This window comes from Hylobates moloch, unplaced genomic scaffold (genome assembly GCF_009828535.3).
Source record: "Hylobates moloch isolate HMO894 unplaced genomic scaffold, HMol_V3 SCAFFOLD_15, whole genome shotgun sequence".
NCBI classification, from domain to species: Eukaryota; Metazoa; Chordata; class Mammalia; order Primates; family Hylobatidae; genus Hylobates; species Hylobates moloch.
Genome location: NW_026652290.1, coordinates 32,202,329 through 32,219,607, shown reverse-complemented (window position 1 = coordinate 32,219,607; position 17,279 = coordinate 32,202,329). Strand labels below are relative to the sequence as shown.

Sequence of the window (17,279 nt, the reverse complement as noted above, 5' to 3'; positions counted from 1 at the left end):
ACAGTCTCTGACACATGTAGTCACTCAAAACAATCTTGTACTAATAATGCATTGTGGTTTTAAGTATTTAGTGAAGTTATGAGTAGACTGGAGGTAGCTTTTTTTTTTTTTTTTGAGACAGAGTCTCGCTCTGTCGCCCAGGCTGGAGTGCAGTGGCGCAATCTCGGCTCACTGCAAGCTCTGCTTCCCGGGTTCATGCCATTCTCCTGCCTCAGCCTCCCGAGTAGCTGGGACTACAGGCGCCTATCACCACACCCGGCTAATTTTTTTTGTATTTTTAGTAGAGACGGGGTTTCACCATGTTAGCCAGGATGGTCTCGATCTCCTGACCTCGTGATCCTCCCGCCTCGGCCTCCCAAAGTGCTGGAATTACAGGCGTGAGCCACCACGCCCGGCCAACTGGAGGTAGCCTTAACTGTCCTTTTTAGGTGTGTCATGGTGGCATCACAGGCATCAATGTTTGTAGAACACGTAAGATTTGGAAGAGTCTCAGAGAAAAAATGCTTTGGAAATGCAAGCAATTTAATAGTGTGAATTGCATTTCAGGCTATACCTCCCTTTGAATTTACTTTCAAAGATGAGCGTATCTCTTTTACTATTCTGGATGCTGTTATCAGTCCACCTACAGTTCCAAAAGGGACCATCTGCAAAGACGTCAACATTTATCCAGCAGAATGCCGGGGCCGAAGGAGTACCTACCGTGGGAAGTTGACAGTGAGTACTAGTGACGCTGTATGACACTCAACACTGCACATATTTGGGAGTAGGGCAGCTGCCTAACAAAGTTTATGCCAGAAATTGCTTTCTTGGTGCTGTTGTCTAAGAGATCCCAATCTAAGGCATGAAATAATTTAATTGATCTTCTTCCTCAGTCTTTGAAAATACTCATTTGTTCTCACAAATGCAGATATTTCTGTTAAGTAACTTTTTCTCTCGTTTTCATTTAGGCTGATATCAACTGGGCAGTGAATGGAATCTCAAAAGGAATCATTAAGCAGTTTCTTGGCTATGTTCCCATCATGGTGAAATCCAAGCTTTGCAACTTACATAACCTTCCCCCACAAGCCCTCATTGAGCACCATGAGGAGGCAGAGGTAATCACGGGCGTCCAGGCGTGAGACAGTAGAGAAGGCCTGTGTTGGGAGTAAGAAGACAAGAAGTGTGTCAGTGTTTTCTTTCTCTGCTCCAATTTCTGGATAGGTGAAAGAGATGCCAGTATCTTGCCTGCATACAGTGTATGGCTCTGAATGACTATCAAATTAGACAGTATGAAAAAGTGGCTATAAAATTAGAGAATATTATTGTTCAGGGGGGAAGCACTGGTAGGTTTTTCCCTAATTTTCTGAATGATAGAGTCATACTTCCACGAATTTTTTTTTTTCAAGCTGTCTTAACCCACAAAGCTATTGTCAAAAATATCTATTTAGCTGGGCGTGGTGGTGGCATGGATCTGTAGTCCCAGCTAATTGGGAGGCTAAGGCGGGAGCATCACTTGAGCCCAGGAGGCCTGACTACAGTGAGCCATGATTGTGCCACTGCACTCCAGCCTGGGAGACAGAGTGAGACCCCCGTCACTAAAAAAATAAAATAAAAATGTCTGCTTTGCTAACAGTAAGATTCTGTGCACATATTAAATGACTTATATGCCTTCCCTTCATCATTTCTTTCAGCTATATTAAGTGGCTTTGCAGTGTTGAGTTGAGGTAATCAAGATGAACAGATGGTGCCTACTAAATAGGTAGATGGTGTTATGTGGTGGGAAGAGGGTTTTGGTGTCAGATCTGGGTTTGACACACAACCCTTCCGCTTATCAGTCTTGTGGTTTGGGGAAGTTAATCTCCCTGAGCCTCAGTTTCCTCTGCTGCAAATGGGTATAATAGCTACCCCACTCATTGTTATGAGAATTAAATGTTATGATAACATAGAGCACCTAGTATAATATGCCTGTTTCATAGTAGGCAATTCGTAAATAGTAGCTGTTTATTACAGAAATGTGATATTGAGCAGAGCTATTAAAAATATTTTTCTGTTTAGCTAATTCAAATTTCTGGTTTCCAGAGCTTTCATACAATCAAGTTTTTGAACTTATTTGGGAAACCATACTCGAGTATAGAAGCAAAATGGTTACAGTTTTTATCTTTCTTTTTTTTTTTTTTGAGACGGAGTCTCGCTCTGTCACCCAGGTTGGAGTGCAGTGGCGCGATCTTGGCTCACTGCAAGCTCCGCCTCCCGGGTTCAAGCCATTCTCCTGCCTTAGCCTCCCGAGTAGCTGGGACTACAGGTGCCCACCACCACGCCCGGCTAATTTTTTGTATTTTTAGTAGAGATGGGGTTTCACCGTGTTGGCCAGGATGGTCTCGATCTCCTGACCTCGTGATGCTCCTGTCTTGGCCTCCCAAAGTGCTGGGATTACAGGCGTGAGCCACCGCGCCTGGCCCAGTTTTATCTTTCAGCGTCTCTTTGGAGTAAGTTTTTTTTAGTGTTATTTGAAGACTGAAGTCATTTTAGGGGACAGAAAGGCAAGTTAGGTTGAGCCTGTCTGATAAAGAGAAGTACCCTATTTTTCTTCCATACTTTTTTCCCATGTCCCTAGGACCTTTGTAATATACTTGAGAAAACTGTTAATTCACACAAAGACAGTGTCTATGTACTGTTTTCAAGGGATCAGTAGTACGTTTCACCTCTGTGTTCCTGTTCTGTGTGTTGTACTACCTTTGGCTAGGAATGAGGTTCATGTTTACAGTTAGTAATGTATCTTTGTTTAACAAGTTGCAATTCATCTTTTTGGCAGGAAATGGGGGGCTATTTTATAATCAATGGCATTGAAAAAGTCATCCGAATGTTGATTATGCCTCGGAGAAATTTTCCCATTGCAATGATAAGACCAAAATGGAAAACCAGAGGGCCTGGTTATACTCAGTATGGTAAGTTCTGGAGATTATTAGAATGTTTTTTAAGGAAATGTTAAAACCTTTTTTTTTCTAAAGTAGATGCATCTAAATAGTCTTTGATATTTTTGTTTCTTTTTTTTTTTTTTTTTTTTTCTGAGACAGGGTCTCACTCTGTCACCCAGGCTGAAGTGCAGAGTGATGTGATCACAGCTCGCCATAGCCTCGACCTTCCCAGGCTCACATGATCCTCCCACCCCAGCCTTCCAAGTAGCTGGGACCACAGGCATGTGCCACCATGCCTGGCTAATTTTTTTTTTTTTTTTGTAGGGATGGGGTTTCACCATGTTGCCCAGGCTGATCTCAAACTCTTGGGCTCAAGCAGTCCTTCTGCCTCGGCCTCCCAAAGTGCTGAGATTACATGCATGAGCCACTGTGTCTGGCCTTTCTTTTGTTTTTTGTTGTTTTTCTATTGAGCATTCCCATGTTAAGTTTTCATAATTGGGATGGAAGAAGAAATGGAGCGATGTTAGTCAGAGGATACAGACTTGGAGTTGCAAGATGAATTAAGTTCTGGGGATCTGATGTACAGCCTGGTGACGATAGTAATACTGTACTGCTTACTTAAAATTTGATGAGTACATTTTAAGTGTCTCAACCACACACGCCTGCACACATACATACAAATGATAACTATGGGTGGTGATTGATGTTTTCATCAGTTTGATTGTGGAAATCATTATAATATATGTATATGTATATTCAAGGTATTGTCCACCTTGAATATATATGATTTTTATCAATTATAAGCATTTTAAAATTTACAAAAATTTCATAGTGGAAAACCAACTTTCTATTATATTTCACTTTTGCAAACTGAAAGAGCATGTGTATTTTTGTTACTACTTATGAAGATGAAAGCTAGTCTGGCTTGGCCATAGGTGAATGTGGGCCTTGGATGTCTTCTGGTTCAGGCCACTGTGGCACACCCCTCAGGGTCTCTGTCTGACAGCCACCTGGCCTCTGTTTGAGCATTCTCTTTGACAGTGCCTAAGACAGCATGTTGTATTCTTGAGCAACCCTGACAGTTAATTTGTCCTGATAGTTAAGCTAAAAATCAGACCTTAATTATAGCCATACATACTATACCTAGAAAAACAGCATGCCCGAATGTCTAGTCATTTTCTTTTGCATCAGTTGATTGTAGTATGTCTTAGCAGTCTTTGCCTGAAACTGAAATAAAATCTAAAATTCTACTTTTCTCCATTGGAACTATTAGATCAAGCACCATGTCTTGACCAGACTCCACAGTTTAAGGCAGATATAAAGTGCTAAAAGACGTGGACTCTGTCCTGGAGGGAAACTTTGAAGTTTGCCTAAATTCATAGTTTCAGTTATTTTCCATTAGTGTTTCTCAATCTGGGTAGATTTTGCATGCAAAAGGGCATTTGCTGAGGTTTAGAAACATTTTTGATTGCCAGTCTTGGCTACACTTAGTGGTTTGGCTTTAATTGTGTCTAAGAGGGTAAGATTGTTCAGAAAAAAATGATTGAAGCAATTTTAGTATCAATGAGTTTCTGATTTTTTTGTTGTTTGGTTCAATAGGAGTTTCAATGCACTGTGTGAGGGAAGAACATTCCGCTGTCAATATGAACCTCCACTACTTGGAAAATGGCACTGTTATGTTGAACTTTATTTACCGGAAAGAACTGTTTTTTCTTCCTTTGGGATTTGCACTTAAGGTATGACTTAATGAATGCCTTCTTTTGTTACGAAGAAATTCATTGGGGGTAGTATCCTGTGCAGATTGGATGGATTCTCTTTGTTAAAATAATACTGTACTAGTTATCTACTGCTCCAAAACAAATTACCTCAAAATTCAATAACTTAGGCTGGGCGCGGTGGCTCACACCTGATTGTAATCCCAGCACTTTGGGAGGCCGAGGCCGGCGGATCACGAGGTCAGGAGATCCAGACCATCCTGGCTAACACAGTGAAACCCCATCTCTACTAAAAATACAAAAAATTAGCCGGGCGTGGTGGCGGGCGCCTGCAGTCCCAGCTACTCAGAGAGGCTGAGGCAGGAGAATGGCATGAACCCAGGAGGCGGAGCTTGCAGTGAGCCGAGATTGCGCCACTGCACTCCAGCCTGGGTGACAGAGCGAGACTCCGTCTCAAAAAAAAAAAAAAAAAAAAAAAATTCAACAGCTTAAAACATCAATAAACATTTCTGTCTCACAGTTTCTGTGGGTCGGGAGTTCGGCAGTGCTTTGGCTGGGCAGTTGTGGCCCAGGGTCTCAGGAGGTTGCATGGAGATGTCAGACAGGACTGCAGTCATTTTGAGGACTTCCAGGGTGGCTCACTCACATGGCTGGCAAGTCAGTTCTAGTTGTTGGCAGGAGGTCTCCTCATGGGGTTGCTCTCTACATGGCCCTTTCTGTAGGCTGCTTGAGGCAGCTGTCTTCCTCCACATAGTTAACTGAGACAACAGACAGCAGAAGATGCAGAAGGCAAAAGCTGCAGTGCCCTTTGTGACCTAGCCCTGGGAGTCTCCCATCATCTTTTTCACCACATTCTCTTGGTCAAGCAGGCCAGCCTTGATTCAGCATGGGAGGAAACTACACAGGTTTGTGAACACCAGGAGGTGAGGACCCTGGAGGCCATTTTGCTGTCTGGCTATCATACAAAGAATGCTTTAGTTGAGAGAGTTTACTTTGATTCAGCAATAGCAGAGTGCTAATTTTCCTTGGGTATTAAAAAAATTAGAGAAGATAATTATTACTGAATAGATAAAATATTTTAGTTATTAGTGAGCAATTAAACCCGTTATTTTCTATTCTAGGCACTTGTCAGCTTTTCTGATTATCAGATCTTTCAGGAGCTCATCAAAGGAAAAGAGGATGATTCTTTCCTTAGGAACTCTGTTTCTCAGATGTTAAGGATTGTAATGGAGGAGGGTTGTTCCACACAAAAACAGGTCCTTAACTACCTAGGTGAATGCTTCAGAGTGAAACTCAATGTTCCTGACTGGTACCCAAATGAGCAAGCTGCGGAGTTCCTGTTTAAGTATGTGTGCTTTGTCTAAACTGTTTTTGGATCGGTGGAGGGCTGTCAGTGGTTCTTTGTATTGGTTGCAGTTTGGGCGGGCGAGTCATTTGGGAATGAGAGTGAATCTTGGGGTAGAATTCTGGTCCTTGCCAGCCGGGGGCTACCTTTGTTTTTGTGGCCCCTCCTCACTTGTATTTTTTTTAGTAGTTGTGTTTTATTTCATAGTACTTTTTAACTTTTATTTTGAAATCATTTCAGACTTCCAGAATAATGTCCAAATAGTACATTGGATTCTTATATTCACTAATTGTGAACATTTCATTCATTTACATTTACTTTTTTACTTTCTGTGTACACAGATGTACATTTTTCTTCTGTATGGTTTGAAAGTTGCAGGGATTGTTTCTCTTTATTTCTCCAAAGCAAGGACTTTGTCTTATATAACCACTGTATAATTACTAAAGAAGCCAGCTCCATGCTGGTGCTATCCAGTGCATAGTCACTAGCCACATGATAAGCACTTCAAATGTGGCCAATGCAGCTCAAAAACTGAATGCATAATTTTATTTAATTAAAGTTAAGTAAGCATGAATTGGGGATCTTGGTTAATAGAACATTGAGTAGTATTACCAACTGGATTGTTTTAAGCTTTTGTTTTTTTCTGTTTTGACAGCCAGTGCATCTGTATCCACTTGAAATCCAATACTGAAAAGTTTTATATGCTTTGTCTCATGACGCGAAAGCTCTTTGCTTTAGCCAAAGGAGAGTGCATGGAGGACAATCCTGATAGTTTAGTGAACCAAGAAGTCCTCACACCGGGTCAGCTGTTCCTTATGTTTCTGAAGGTAAATGTGTGCTATGTCCACCCTTGGCCAGTGGTACCACTTGTGGAATGGTGTGACTTTGTCCAGTAGTACTGTTTTCTGCATGTTTATAGTTTCTAGTTTTGGCATTTTGTGTGGTCTCTTTTTTGTTTGTTCATTTAGCAGTAAGGGAATCAGAAATCCTAGCTTACACCAGGTTTGGAAATTTGCTTAATATTTTTATATAAAGATCACATCAAATCTTGGTCACAGTGTTAATGATAAAAAGCAAATGGCCTATATTCATACATATGGTTGATCCTCATTATTTGTAGATTGTGTATTTGTGAATTCACTCACTGGCTAAAATAAATTTGTAACCCTAATGTCACTACTCGGTGCTTTCATGATTATTCACACACATGAGCAGAGCAGTGAAGAACTTGTGTCTCCTGAGGCAAATGTTATAGCTGAGGCGGGGGCAGAGCGATGCTCTGCTTTCTGGTTTCAGCTCATACTATAAAGAGGGTCCTTTTTGAGGTATATTCAGTGCTATGTTTTTCACATTGTCGTGCTTCTTATTGGTGACTTTTTTGTTTTTTTTTTTGAGACCAGGTCTCAGCCTCAACCTCCCAGGCTCAAGCAATCCTCCCACCTCAGCCTCCTGAGCAGCTGGGACTATAAACATTCACCACCACACCCGGCTAATTTTTAATTTTTTTTGTGGAAACAGGGTCCCACTATGTTGTACAGGCTGGTCTCAAACTGCTGGGCTCATGTGATCCTCCTGTTTCAGTCTCCCAAAGTGATAGGATTGGAGACATGAGCCAGTGCGCCTGGCCAGTTTTTGCCGTTTATAATGGTCCCCAAGCATAGCACTGAAGTGCTGTCTAGTGTTCAGCGTTAACGAATTAACAAGGTATATTAAATAAGGTGCCTTTCAGCAAAAGATTGCATTAAACAAGATTGTATATTGATCCGTTGACTAGAATGTTATGACCAGAAATTTGCAGGAACCCAGCCCTGTATTTCTCCCCAGGAGCAGTGGTTTCATATGTGTTAATTCAGTGTTCACTAGAACATAACTACTGTGAGTAGTGAAATTTGATTGTAGATGTATATAGAGAGAAAGTTGGCATGGCACAAAAATGATTTTGTAAGAATATTGATTCAGTGGCATTTTATATTTTGCATCTTATTCCCAAAAAGATGTAATCTAAGAGGTAATGTATTGTATTTTTAGTAGAGATGGGGTTTCACCATGTCAGCCAGGCTGGTCTTGAACTCCTGACCTCAGGTGATCCACCTGCCTCGGCCTCCCAAAGTGCTGGGATTACAAGTGTGAGCCACCGTGCCTGGCTTCTAATTTATTTTATTTTGTTTTGAGACAGAGTCTTGCTCTGTCTCCCAGGCTAGAGTGCAGTGCCACAATCTCGGCTCACTGCAACCTCCGCCTCCCGGGTTCAAGTGATTCTCCTGCCTCAGCCTCCCGGGTATCTAGGATTACAGGCGTGTGCCACCATGCCCGGCTGATTTTTTTATTTTTAGTAGAGACGGGATTTCACCATGTTGGCCAGGCTGGTCTCGAACTCCTGACCTCAAGTGAGCCACTCGCCTTGGCCTCCCAAAGTGCTGGGATTACAGGCGTGAGCTACCATGCCCGGCCTTCTAATTTCTTATCTAGTTAGTAATTCTTATTTACATTCTTCCCAAAAGTAATAATCTTTGTTTCTGTTTGCTCTGTCAATAAAATTAGATTGAAAAATTTCAGCAGCCTAGAATTTTCCTGACAAAAATTGAAAGCAGGCAGCATAAGTTTTCTCTTATTAATTTAATCTGTTATTAAATTAACCTTTCAAGTAAAGGTTAATTTACATTTCCCATCTACTTAAAGTGAAGCATGGTGGGCTCATTGTATTCCACACTTATAAATGTGTCTTCATTCCACATCAATTCCTAATTAGGAAAAAAAGAAAAGAAAAAGAAATGAGACCGGGGGTACCGTAGCTCATGCCTGTAATCCCAGCACTTTGGGAGGCTGAGGCAGAAGGGTAACTTGAGCCCAAGGAGTTTGAGACCAGCCTGGACAACATAGGGAGATCGCTACAGAAATAATAAAAACTATTAGCAGTGGCCAGGTGCAGTGGCTCACGCCTATAATCCCAGCACTTTGAGATGCCAAGGTGGGTAGATCTCCTGACCTCGGGAGTTCAAGACTAGCCTGGGCAACATGGCAAAACCCTGTCTCTACACAAAATATAAAAATTAGCTGGGCACGCTGGCATGCTCCTACAATCCCAGCTACTCAGGAGGCTGAGGCAGGAGAATTGCATGAGCCTGGGAGATGGAGGTTACAGTGAGCTGAAATCACGCCACTGCACTCCAGCCTGGGCGACAGAGCAAGACCCTGTCTCCAAAAAAAAAAAACTGTTAGCTGGGCATGGTGGTACATGACTGTGGTCCCAGCCACTTGGGAGGCTGAGGTGGGAGGATCCCTGAGCCCAGGAGGTCAAGGCTGCAGTAAGGGGTGATCATGCTACTGCACTGTAGCCTGGGCAAAAGAGCAAGACCTTATCTCAAAAAGAAAAAAGAAAAAAATGCCTAGTGCAGTGGCTCACACCTGTAATCCCAGCACTTTGGGAGGCCAAGGTGGGAGGATCACTTGAACCCAGGAGTTTGAGACTAATCTGGGCAAACAGCCCAGGGACAAAACCTCGTCTCTACAAATAATTTTTTAAAAATTTAGCCAGGACTGATGGGCCATACCTGTGGTCCCAGCTACTCAGCAGGCTGAGGTAAGAGGATTGCCTGAGCCCAGGCGACAGAGGGTGCAGTGTGCTGTGATCATGCTAGTGCACTCCAGTCTAAGTGACAGAGCAAGACCCTGTCTCAACAGAAAAAAAAGAAAAGAAATGAGTCTTCTGTAGCAAGGCATTACTAAGGTGACCTGTTTCAGCAACAAGAGAAACAAAGGGAAAATTGGGGCTTTTTCAGAGAATTCATTGCCGAGTATCTGATTTCCTTACCAGCTATGTTAAAGCTTTTAAACCTTTGAGTTTGGAGCCTAAAAACAATCTTCAGAAGATACATGACCATGACATAAGATGAATTATAGACTGTTAAAAATTCACATTGTATTTACGTTGAAATAAGCAACATAAAATTGAAAAATAGCAACTATATTTTCTGTATTATTTGTAGATTAACCATAAAACACTTGAGTTAGCTTTTCCGGTTTTGATTTTAAACCCAAATAAGGAAGTAGACATAGTTGATGAAAAAAAAGGCAGAAGAACACAAACAAATCAGTTGTCAAGATCCAGGGCTTCTTATTCCATCTTGACTGTGAAGATGAAGTGTTCAGTGTACACCTGATAAAAATGTTTATGACACAGGAAGATGTAGGCTCAAGAAAGGAATCTACACAGCAACCAGCAGAGGTGGAGCACTGATGCCAGGCTCTTCCATTCAAACTTGATCCTCTAGGTTCACTTGATAAAGACCAAACCTACGCTAACACCCTTGTTGGGTAAGCTAACAGCTTCCTTCACTCTCTGGTAATTCCCTTATCTGTACATTACAGATTTTTAGCAGTGTACTTACAAATCCTAGTAGTGTGTTGTCAGTTGTGATATTCATCGTAACATTTTATAAAATATATTCCTTCTTCCCACACCTCTCCAAAATTTATTCCTTCCAAGTACTGAAAATTTAATATTACTGTACCACACAGTGATATTAAATGCAGTGTCAGTGCCAGAGAATATACAGAAATGAAATGTGTCACTTCAAGTGCTGTCTTCTGGAAGAACAGTTAGGTCTTCCAAGTGTGAGTGTTCAAACACTGATAGTTTGAAGAGGTGGATTATCAATAGTCAGTGGCTAATGTGTTGACTTGGGGGCCTGCTAGAAAAGGTATACAGTGATTAAGTGACCTATGTACATCTTCCAGGCTTTCTTCCAAATATCAAATATAGGAGAGAACCTATCTCAAACATTCTGTTAGGTATTTTCAATGGTTTCTGAACCACCCATAGAAAGCGCTGATGGTGTATAGTCTTTTTTTCTTTTATTTTTAGCTGACATGTAATAACTGTACATATTTATCAGGTATACAGTGATATTTCCATATATGTAAATAATGTATAATGATCAAATCAGAGTAATTAACACATTAATCACAAACATGTATCTTTTTTTGTGTTGTGAACGTTCAAAATCCCCTCTTCTAGCTTTTTGAAAATATACAATAAGTCTGGGTGTGGTGGCTCATGCCTGTAATCCTAGCACTTTGGAAGCTGAGGCAAGAGGATTGCTTGAGCCCAGGAGTTTGAAACCAGCCTAGGCAACAAAGTGAGACCCCATCTCTACAAAAAAAATAGCCAGGCATGGTGGCACATACCTATGGTCCCACCTTACTCAGGAGGTTGAGGCAGGAGGATCCCTTGAACCCAGGAGGTTGAGGCTGCAGTGAGAAAATATACAACAAATATAGTTAACTGTATTCAACCTACAGTGCTGCAGAATACCAAAACTGATTCCTCCAATCTAGCTGTAATTTTGGAATTGCAGGCTGCTTTAGCCATTTCACTTAGTGTTGGCAGCATAGATTAAGATGGACTGTGTAGTTCGTGGGATTGGTTTTAGGTATATAACAAGTATAATGGGTGAAGGAGGGTGTCACACTGAAGAGCTATCCTTTCTGCACCTGAAAAGCCCTCTTTCAGGTTTTTGGTTTTGATGTATGTTAGTAGACCTTTGTTAAAGATTGTACAGATTACATGGGAATAAATATGAAGTTTGTGATAATTGAAACACATACTATTTTATTTTATTGAGAAAAGGGTCTTGCCCTGTTTCCCAGGCTGGAGTGCAGTGGCACAATCATGGCTCACTGAAACCTTAGGCTCCTGGACTCAAGTGGTCCTTCTGCCTCAGCCTCCCAAGTACCTGGAACTAGAGGCACGCCCCACCCCCTCACCCCACCCCTTTCTGGCTAATTTTTGAATTTTTTGTAGACAGGGTTTTGTTTCACCATTTTGCCCAGTCTCATGTTGAACTCTTGGTCTCAAGCAATCCACCCAATCCTGGGATTATAGATGTGAGCCACCACACCTGGCTCACATACTATTTTATATTAATTTTTTTTTCTTATTTCAGGAAAAGCTGGAAGGTTGGTTAGTGTCTATTAAAATAGCTTTTGATAAGAAGGCTCAGAAGACCAGTGTTTCCATGAACACTGAGAATTTGATGAGGATTTTTACAATGGGAATAGACCTTACAAAACCATTTGAATACCTTTTTGCTACTGGGAATCTGCGTTCTAAAACAGGTAAAATTAAATAGATTGTTTTACTTATGTTTTTCAAATTATTTGCTTAGTGTAGATTTGCCTGTCCCTGAGAGTTCTTTTTAAAAGCAAACCCCCCCAAAAAAAGTAAATGTCTCATAACTATGACTTGGACAACTATAGGTCTGAAGGGCTTTAGACAAGGTGTCTGTACAGCTAAAATTTAATTCAAATAACCAAATACATTTTCTCTGCTTCCTTCTAGAAAATGAAAGACCACTTAGACCTCTGAGGAAGGCTTACCTAACAGGAATTCTGGATGGGTTGCTGTACATGCCCATCTCTAAACCAGTTGCCTTGCCTCAGAGTGGCCTGAGAGGCCAGGTGTGGTGGCTCATGCCTGTAATCCCAACACTTTGGGAGACCAAGGTAGGAGGGTCGCTTGAGCCTAGGAGGTCAAGGCTGCAGTGAGCTGTGATTGCACCACTGTACTCCAGCCTGGTGACAGAGTGAGACCCTGTCTCAACAAAAAAGAGAATGACCCCAGAAACTTAAATAGTGTTAATTGGGAATCCAGAATTTTTTTTTTTTTTTTCTATTTTGAGTCAGGGTCTCACACTGTCACCCAGTCTAGAGTGCAGTGGCAGGATCATGGCTCACTGCAGCCTTGACTTCCCGGGCTCAGGTGATCCCCCCACGTCAGCCCCATGAGTAGCTGTGACTATAGGCACAAGCCACCACACCTGGCTAATTTTTGTATTTTTTGTAGAGATGGGGTTTCGCTATGCTGCCGAGGCTGATCTGGAACTCTTGAGCTCTGGTGAACCATCCACCTTGGCCTCCCAAAGTGCTGGGATTATAGCATGTACCACTGTGCCCGGCCTTTTTTTTTTTTAAACCCATGTTACTGATGCTGATGCTTTCATTAGCCTGCTTACTTGCTTGTCTATTATCTGACCCTCTCGGATGAATTTAACCACTTGCTATTTTATTAACTCATTTAATGTTCACCCACAAAGGAGGTCATAGAGGAGACAGGGAATAGTTGGGGCTAATACAGTTTGTGAAATCTGGGGATTATTTTACATATTTTTTGTGAACTCTTTACACTCATCAGAGCTAGGAGAATAAATGTTGTAATAATTCATTCTACGATCTGTAGAATGCTCTGAGGTTTTGTTGTCATAAAGCCTCAAAAATTTCCGTTTTTTAAAAGATTGGCCCATTTTTGAATGACTTTTGTTTTATCAAGGTCTTGGCCTCCTACAAGATTCTGGACTTTGTGTTGTGGCTGACAAGCTGAACTTCATACGCTACCTCTCCCATTTCCGCTGCGTGCACAGAGGGGCTGATTTTGCCAAGATGAGGACCACTACAGTACGCAGGCTGCTGCCAGAGTCCTGGGGCTTCCTTTGTCCCGTGCATACCCCAGACGGGGAGCCCTGTGGCCTGATGAACCACCTAACTGCCGTATGTGAGGTTGTCACACAGTTTGTGTATACGGCATCTATTCCAGCTTTACTGTGCAACTTGGGTATGTAGTGTACAGTGATAAACATCTTGTTTGGTTATGTGTTTTTATTTTTTTGTTTTTTGTTTGTTTGTTTGTTTGTTTTGAGATGGAATGTTGCTCTGTCACCCAGGCTGGAGTGCAGTGGAGCGATCTCGGCTCACTGCAAGCTTCGCCTCCTGGGTTCACGCCATTCTCCTGCCTCAGCCTCCCGAGTAGCTGGAACTACAGGTGCCCGCCACCATGCCTGGCTAATTTTTTGTATTTTTAGTAGAGACAGGGTTTCACCGTGTTAGCCAGGATGGTCTCGATCTCCTGACCTCGTGATGTGCCTGCCTCGGCCTCCCAAAGTGCTGGGATTACAGTTGTGAGCCACCGCGCCCGGCCAAGGTTACGTGGTTTTTAACCTGTTACGTTGTGCTGCTTTTGGAGATTCAGCAGAGATTTTCTATAAGAATTCTTTTTTACTCTTCTGTGCAGGAGTTGGGCTGCTTTCTTGGCTCCTCTATAGAAGGCTGAATGCATTATTTGAAAGTGAAAACAGGAGAAACTAAGTGTTATAGGTGTTTTGTTTTCTTTGGGAAAAAAAAAAAAAGATAATGGAAGTGAGGATTGCTTGAGCTCAGGGGTTTGAGGCTGCAGTGAGCTGTGATTGTGTCGCTGCTGCACTTTAGACTGGGTGAGAAAGTGAGATCCTATCTCCAAAATGAAAAATAAATGAATAAGAATGATGCCAAAGCATTTGAAATAGACTGGTCATTAATATTAGAAGTATAGAAGCTATTGAGTAGTTTTTTGGGTCATTTCTTCTTGCCTCTCTTGGTGGATCTTTGCATTTCTAAATAGAAAACAGTGTTGGTTTGCAGGAGGACAGTTTAAAAGGAGGTTTTCCAGTCTACCCTGATGTCATCAGATACATAACCTTTTTTCCTGATAACCTTAAAGCTGCTGTCTCTGTCTCTGCTTGGCTTGATACTTGGTTTGAATTTACCTTCATACCTAAAGATGTCAGCCTTCTCTGCAGTCTTCTAGTCCCAGGGTTCTCCATTTATGATTTGGAGACTAGAAATGTTCTGTCTTTGGTGGTCTGTGGACAGGGTCCTCAGTGGAATTAATATTTATACAGTAAAACTTCCAGTTCATGGGGATCAGATGATAGGTGTTCTCAAGCAACTAGAAGGGCATTGACTCAGGAAAGTTCTGCTTAAAAGTACTTCTCCCAATTAGAGTGGCCTGGCCGGGCATGGTGTCCCATGCCTGTAATCCCAGCACTTTGGGAAGCCGAGGTGTGCAGATCACTTGAGGTCAGGAGTTTAAGACCAGCCTGGCCAACATGGCGAAACCCCATCTCCACTAAAAATACACACACAAAAAAATTAGCTGGGTGTGGTGGCATGTGCCTGTGGTCCCAGCTACTCAGGAAGCTGAGGCAGTAGAATCGCTTGAATCCAGGAGGTGGAGGTTGCAGGGAACCAAGATTGCACCACCGCACTCCAGCCTGGGTGACAGAGTGAGACTCCATCTAAAAAAAAAAAAGAGAGAGAGAGAGAGTTACCTGTAAGAAGAGGGCCCCACAGAAAGTAATCAAGAAATACTCAAGATTCAGAAGATGTAATCAGTGTAATTTGAAGATTTATCCTCTATGAGGAAAAGAATTTTGTTACTGGTGATTCAAAATGTCAAAGTCCAGGAGAGGGTAGAAAGGAGAAAAGAAAAAGCGGAGAGGTAGAAAATATATCCAACTGCAGAAAAAGAGATGGGGAAGGGTTTTTTGCTCTGGCACTGGAGAAGAAGACAGAATCACTACCTAACTTTCCATAGAGATGTTCATATTGTGGTGACAGATGAAACACGAGGTGGGTAACTTGTGACACTCTAACAAACACTTGATGTCTTCAGAATGTATTTATGGTTCATGGAAGAGTGTTCTTTTTTTACTTAATTTCAGTTGATTCTCATTATTTGTAGTACTCATCTTTAAAGTCACCAGTAAATATTGAACCATTGTGCCTAGGGGAAATACAGGGCAAAGTTCCTTCGAGCCTCGGGTTACAACGTTTTTGTTAGCTCATCAATATGTATCCTTGTTTTTTGTGTGTTTCTGTTGAAAGACACACTTTAAAAATATACATTGTTCATGTGGTAACATTGAATTCTCAGCCAACAGCACTGTAATTATAGGCTTATCTAACACACATTTTTTTCTGTTAGGCACATCACAACCTTTTTGCATTTATGAGCACTAGGCAGCACTTTAGTGCTGCACTTGGAGGCAATTTTTTTTTTTTTTTTTTTTTGTAGAGATGGGGTCTTGCTATGTTATCCAGGCTGGTCTCAAAACTCCTGGCCTCAAGCATTCCTTCTGCCTTGGCTTCCCAAAGTGCTGGGATTACAGGTGTGAGCCACCATGCCAGGCCTGGAAGCTGTTATTTAAACAGTGAAATCACACCAACAAAAAGCACAAAAATGCTGAAAACATGCCAGTGAACAGACTGGGCAAGGGACACTTGTTTACAGTATTATCTGACAAGAAAGCATGGCATTGTCTTGTTTGACTTCAGCTGCTGGGAGCGTCTGCATCAGGGGACTCAAAGTTTTTTGCTGTATGTTCTGAAATGACTTTGAAAGCATCCCCAGTATTTTGTGGTTACAGAGATAATGTACCAAGTAGGCAAATGTGCACATAATGAGGATCAACTGTAATTACATTTTTTTTTTTTTTTTTGAGACGGAGTCTTGCTCTGTCGCCCAGGCTGGAGTGCAGTGGCACAATCTCGGCTCACTGCAAGCTCCGCCTCCCGGGTTCACACCATTCTCCTGCCTCAGCCTCTCCGAGTAGCTGGGACTACAGGCGCCCGCCACCACGCCTGGCTAATTTTTTGTATTTTTTTTAGTAGAGACAGGGTTTCACCGTGGTCTCGATCTCCTGACCTCGTGATCCGCCCGCCTCGGCCTCCCAAAGTGCTGGGATTACAAGCGTGAGCCACCGCACCCAGCAACTGTAATTACATTTTGGGGGTTAATGCATTTAATGGATTTAGGTGGCTTAGAAATAAAAATATTAAGACATACAGTGAAATGCTCCCTCCCATAGGCCCCTGTTCCCTTGCTACTTCTTTCCTGTGTGTCCTTGCTGAAGCGATTTAAACTTCCACAAGCAATACAAAAGCCTTCATTCAGGCTTACCCCGGAGATATTGCAGGTTTGGTTCCAGAGCGCTGCAATAAAGTGAGCCACATGAATTTCTCGGGTTCCCACAGTGCATATGAAAGTTATGTTTACACTATGCTGTAAATATTTCAATTTTAAGAATACTTTATTGCTAAAAAATATTAAATCATCTGATCCTTCAGTAAGTTGTCATCTTTTTGCTGGTGGAAGGTCTTGCCTCAGTGTTGCTGGCTGCTTACTGATCCAGGCGGTGGTTGCTGAAGTTTAGGACGGCTTGTGACAATGTCTTTTTTTTTTGAGACAGAGTTTCGCTCTTGCCCAGGCTGGAGTGCAATGGCACGATTTCAGCTCACTGCAACCTCCACCTCCCGGGTTCAAGCGATTCTCCTGCCTCAGCCTCCTGAGTAGCTGGGACCACAGGCATGCACCATCATGCCTGGATAATTTTTTTTGTATTTTTAGTAGCAACGGGGTTTCTCCATGTTGGTCAAGTTGGTCTCGAACTCTTGACCTCAGGTGATCTGCCCACCTTGGCCTCCCAAAGTGCTGGGATTACAGGTGTGAGTGAC

General features: G+C 42.2%; 1 protein-coding gene across 1 annotated transcript in view; it reads left to right on the top strand.

Annotated features, from left to right (window-relative positions):
* The window catches only part of POLR1B (RNA polymerase I subunit B), a 35,144-nt gene that overhangs the window by 4,282 nt on the left and 13,583 nt on the right, over nucleotides 1-17,279 (top strand). Inside the window, exons 3-10 of the mRNA XM_058428407.1 lie at nucleotides 547-714; nucleotides 948-1,094; nucleotides 2,792-2,924; nucleotides 4,494-4,630; nucleotides 5,731-5,954; nucleotides 6,610-6,781; nucleotides 11,900-12,071; nucleotides 13,282-13,563. Of these exons, the coding sequence (XP_058284390.1) occupies nucleotides 547-714; nucleotides 948-1,094; nucleotides 2,792-2,924; nucleotides 4,494-4,630; nucleotides 5,731-5,954; nucleotides 6,610-6,781; nucleotides 11,900-12,071; nucleotides 13,282-13,563 (1,435 nt within the window). The remainder of the gene's footprint in view (nucleotides 1-546; nucleotides 715-947; nucleotides 1,095-2,791; nucleotides 2,925-4,493; nucleotides 4,631-5,730; nucleotides 5,955-6,609; nucleotides 6,782-11,899; nucleotides 12,072-13,281; nucleotides 13,564-17,279) is intronic.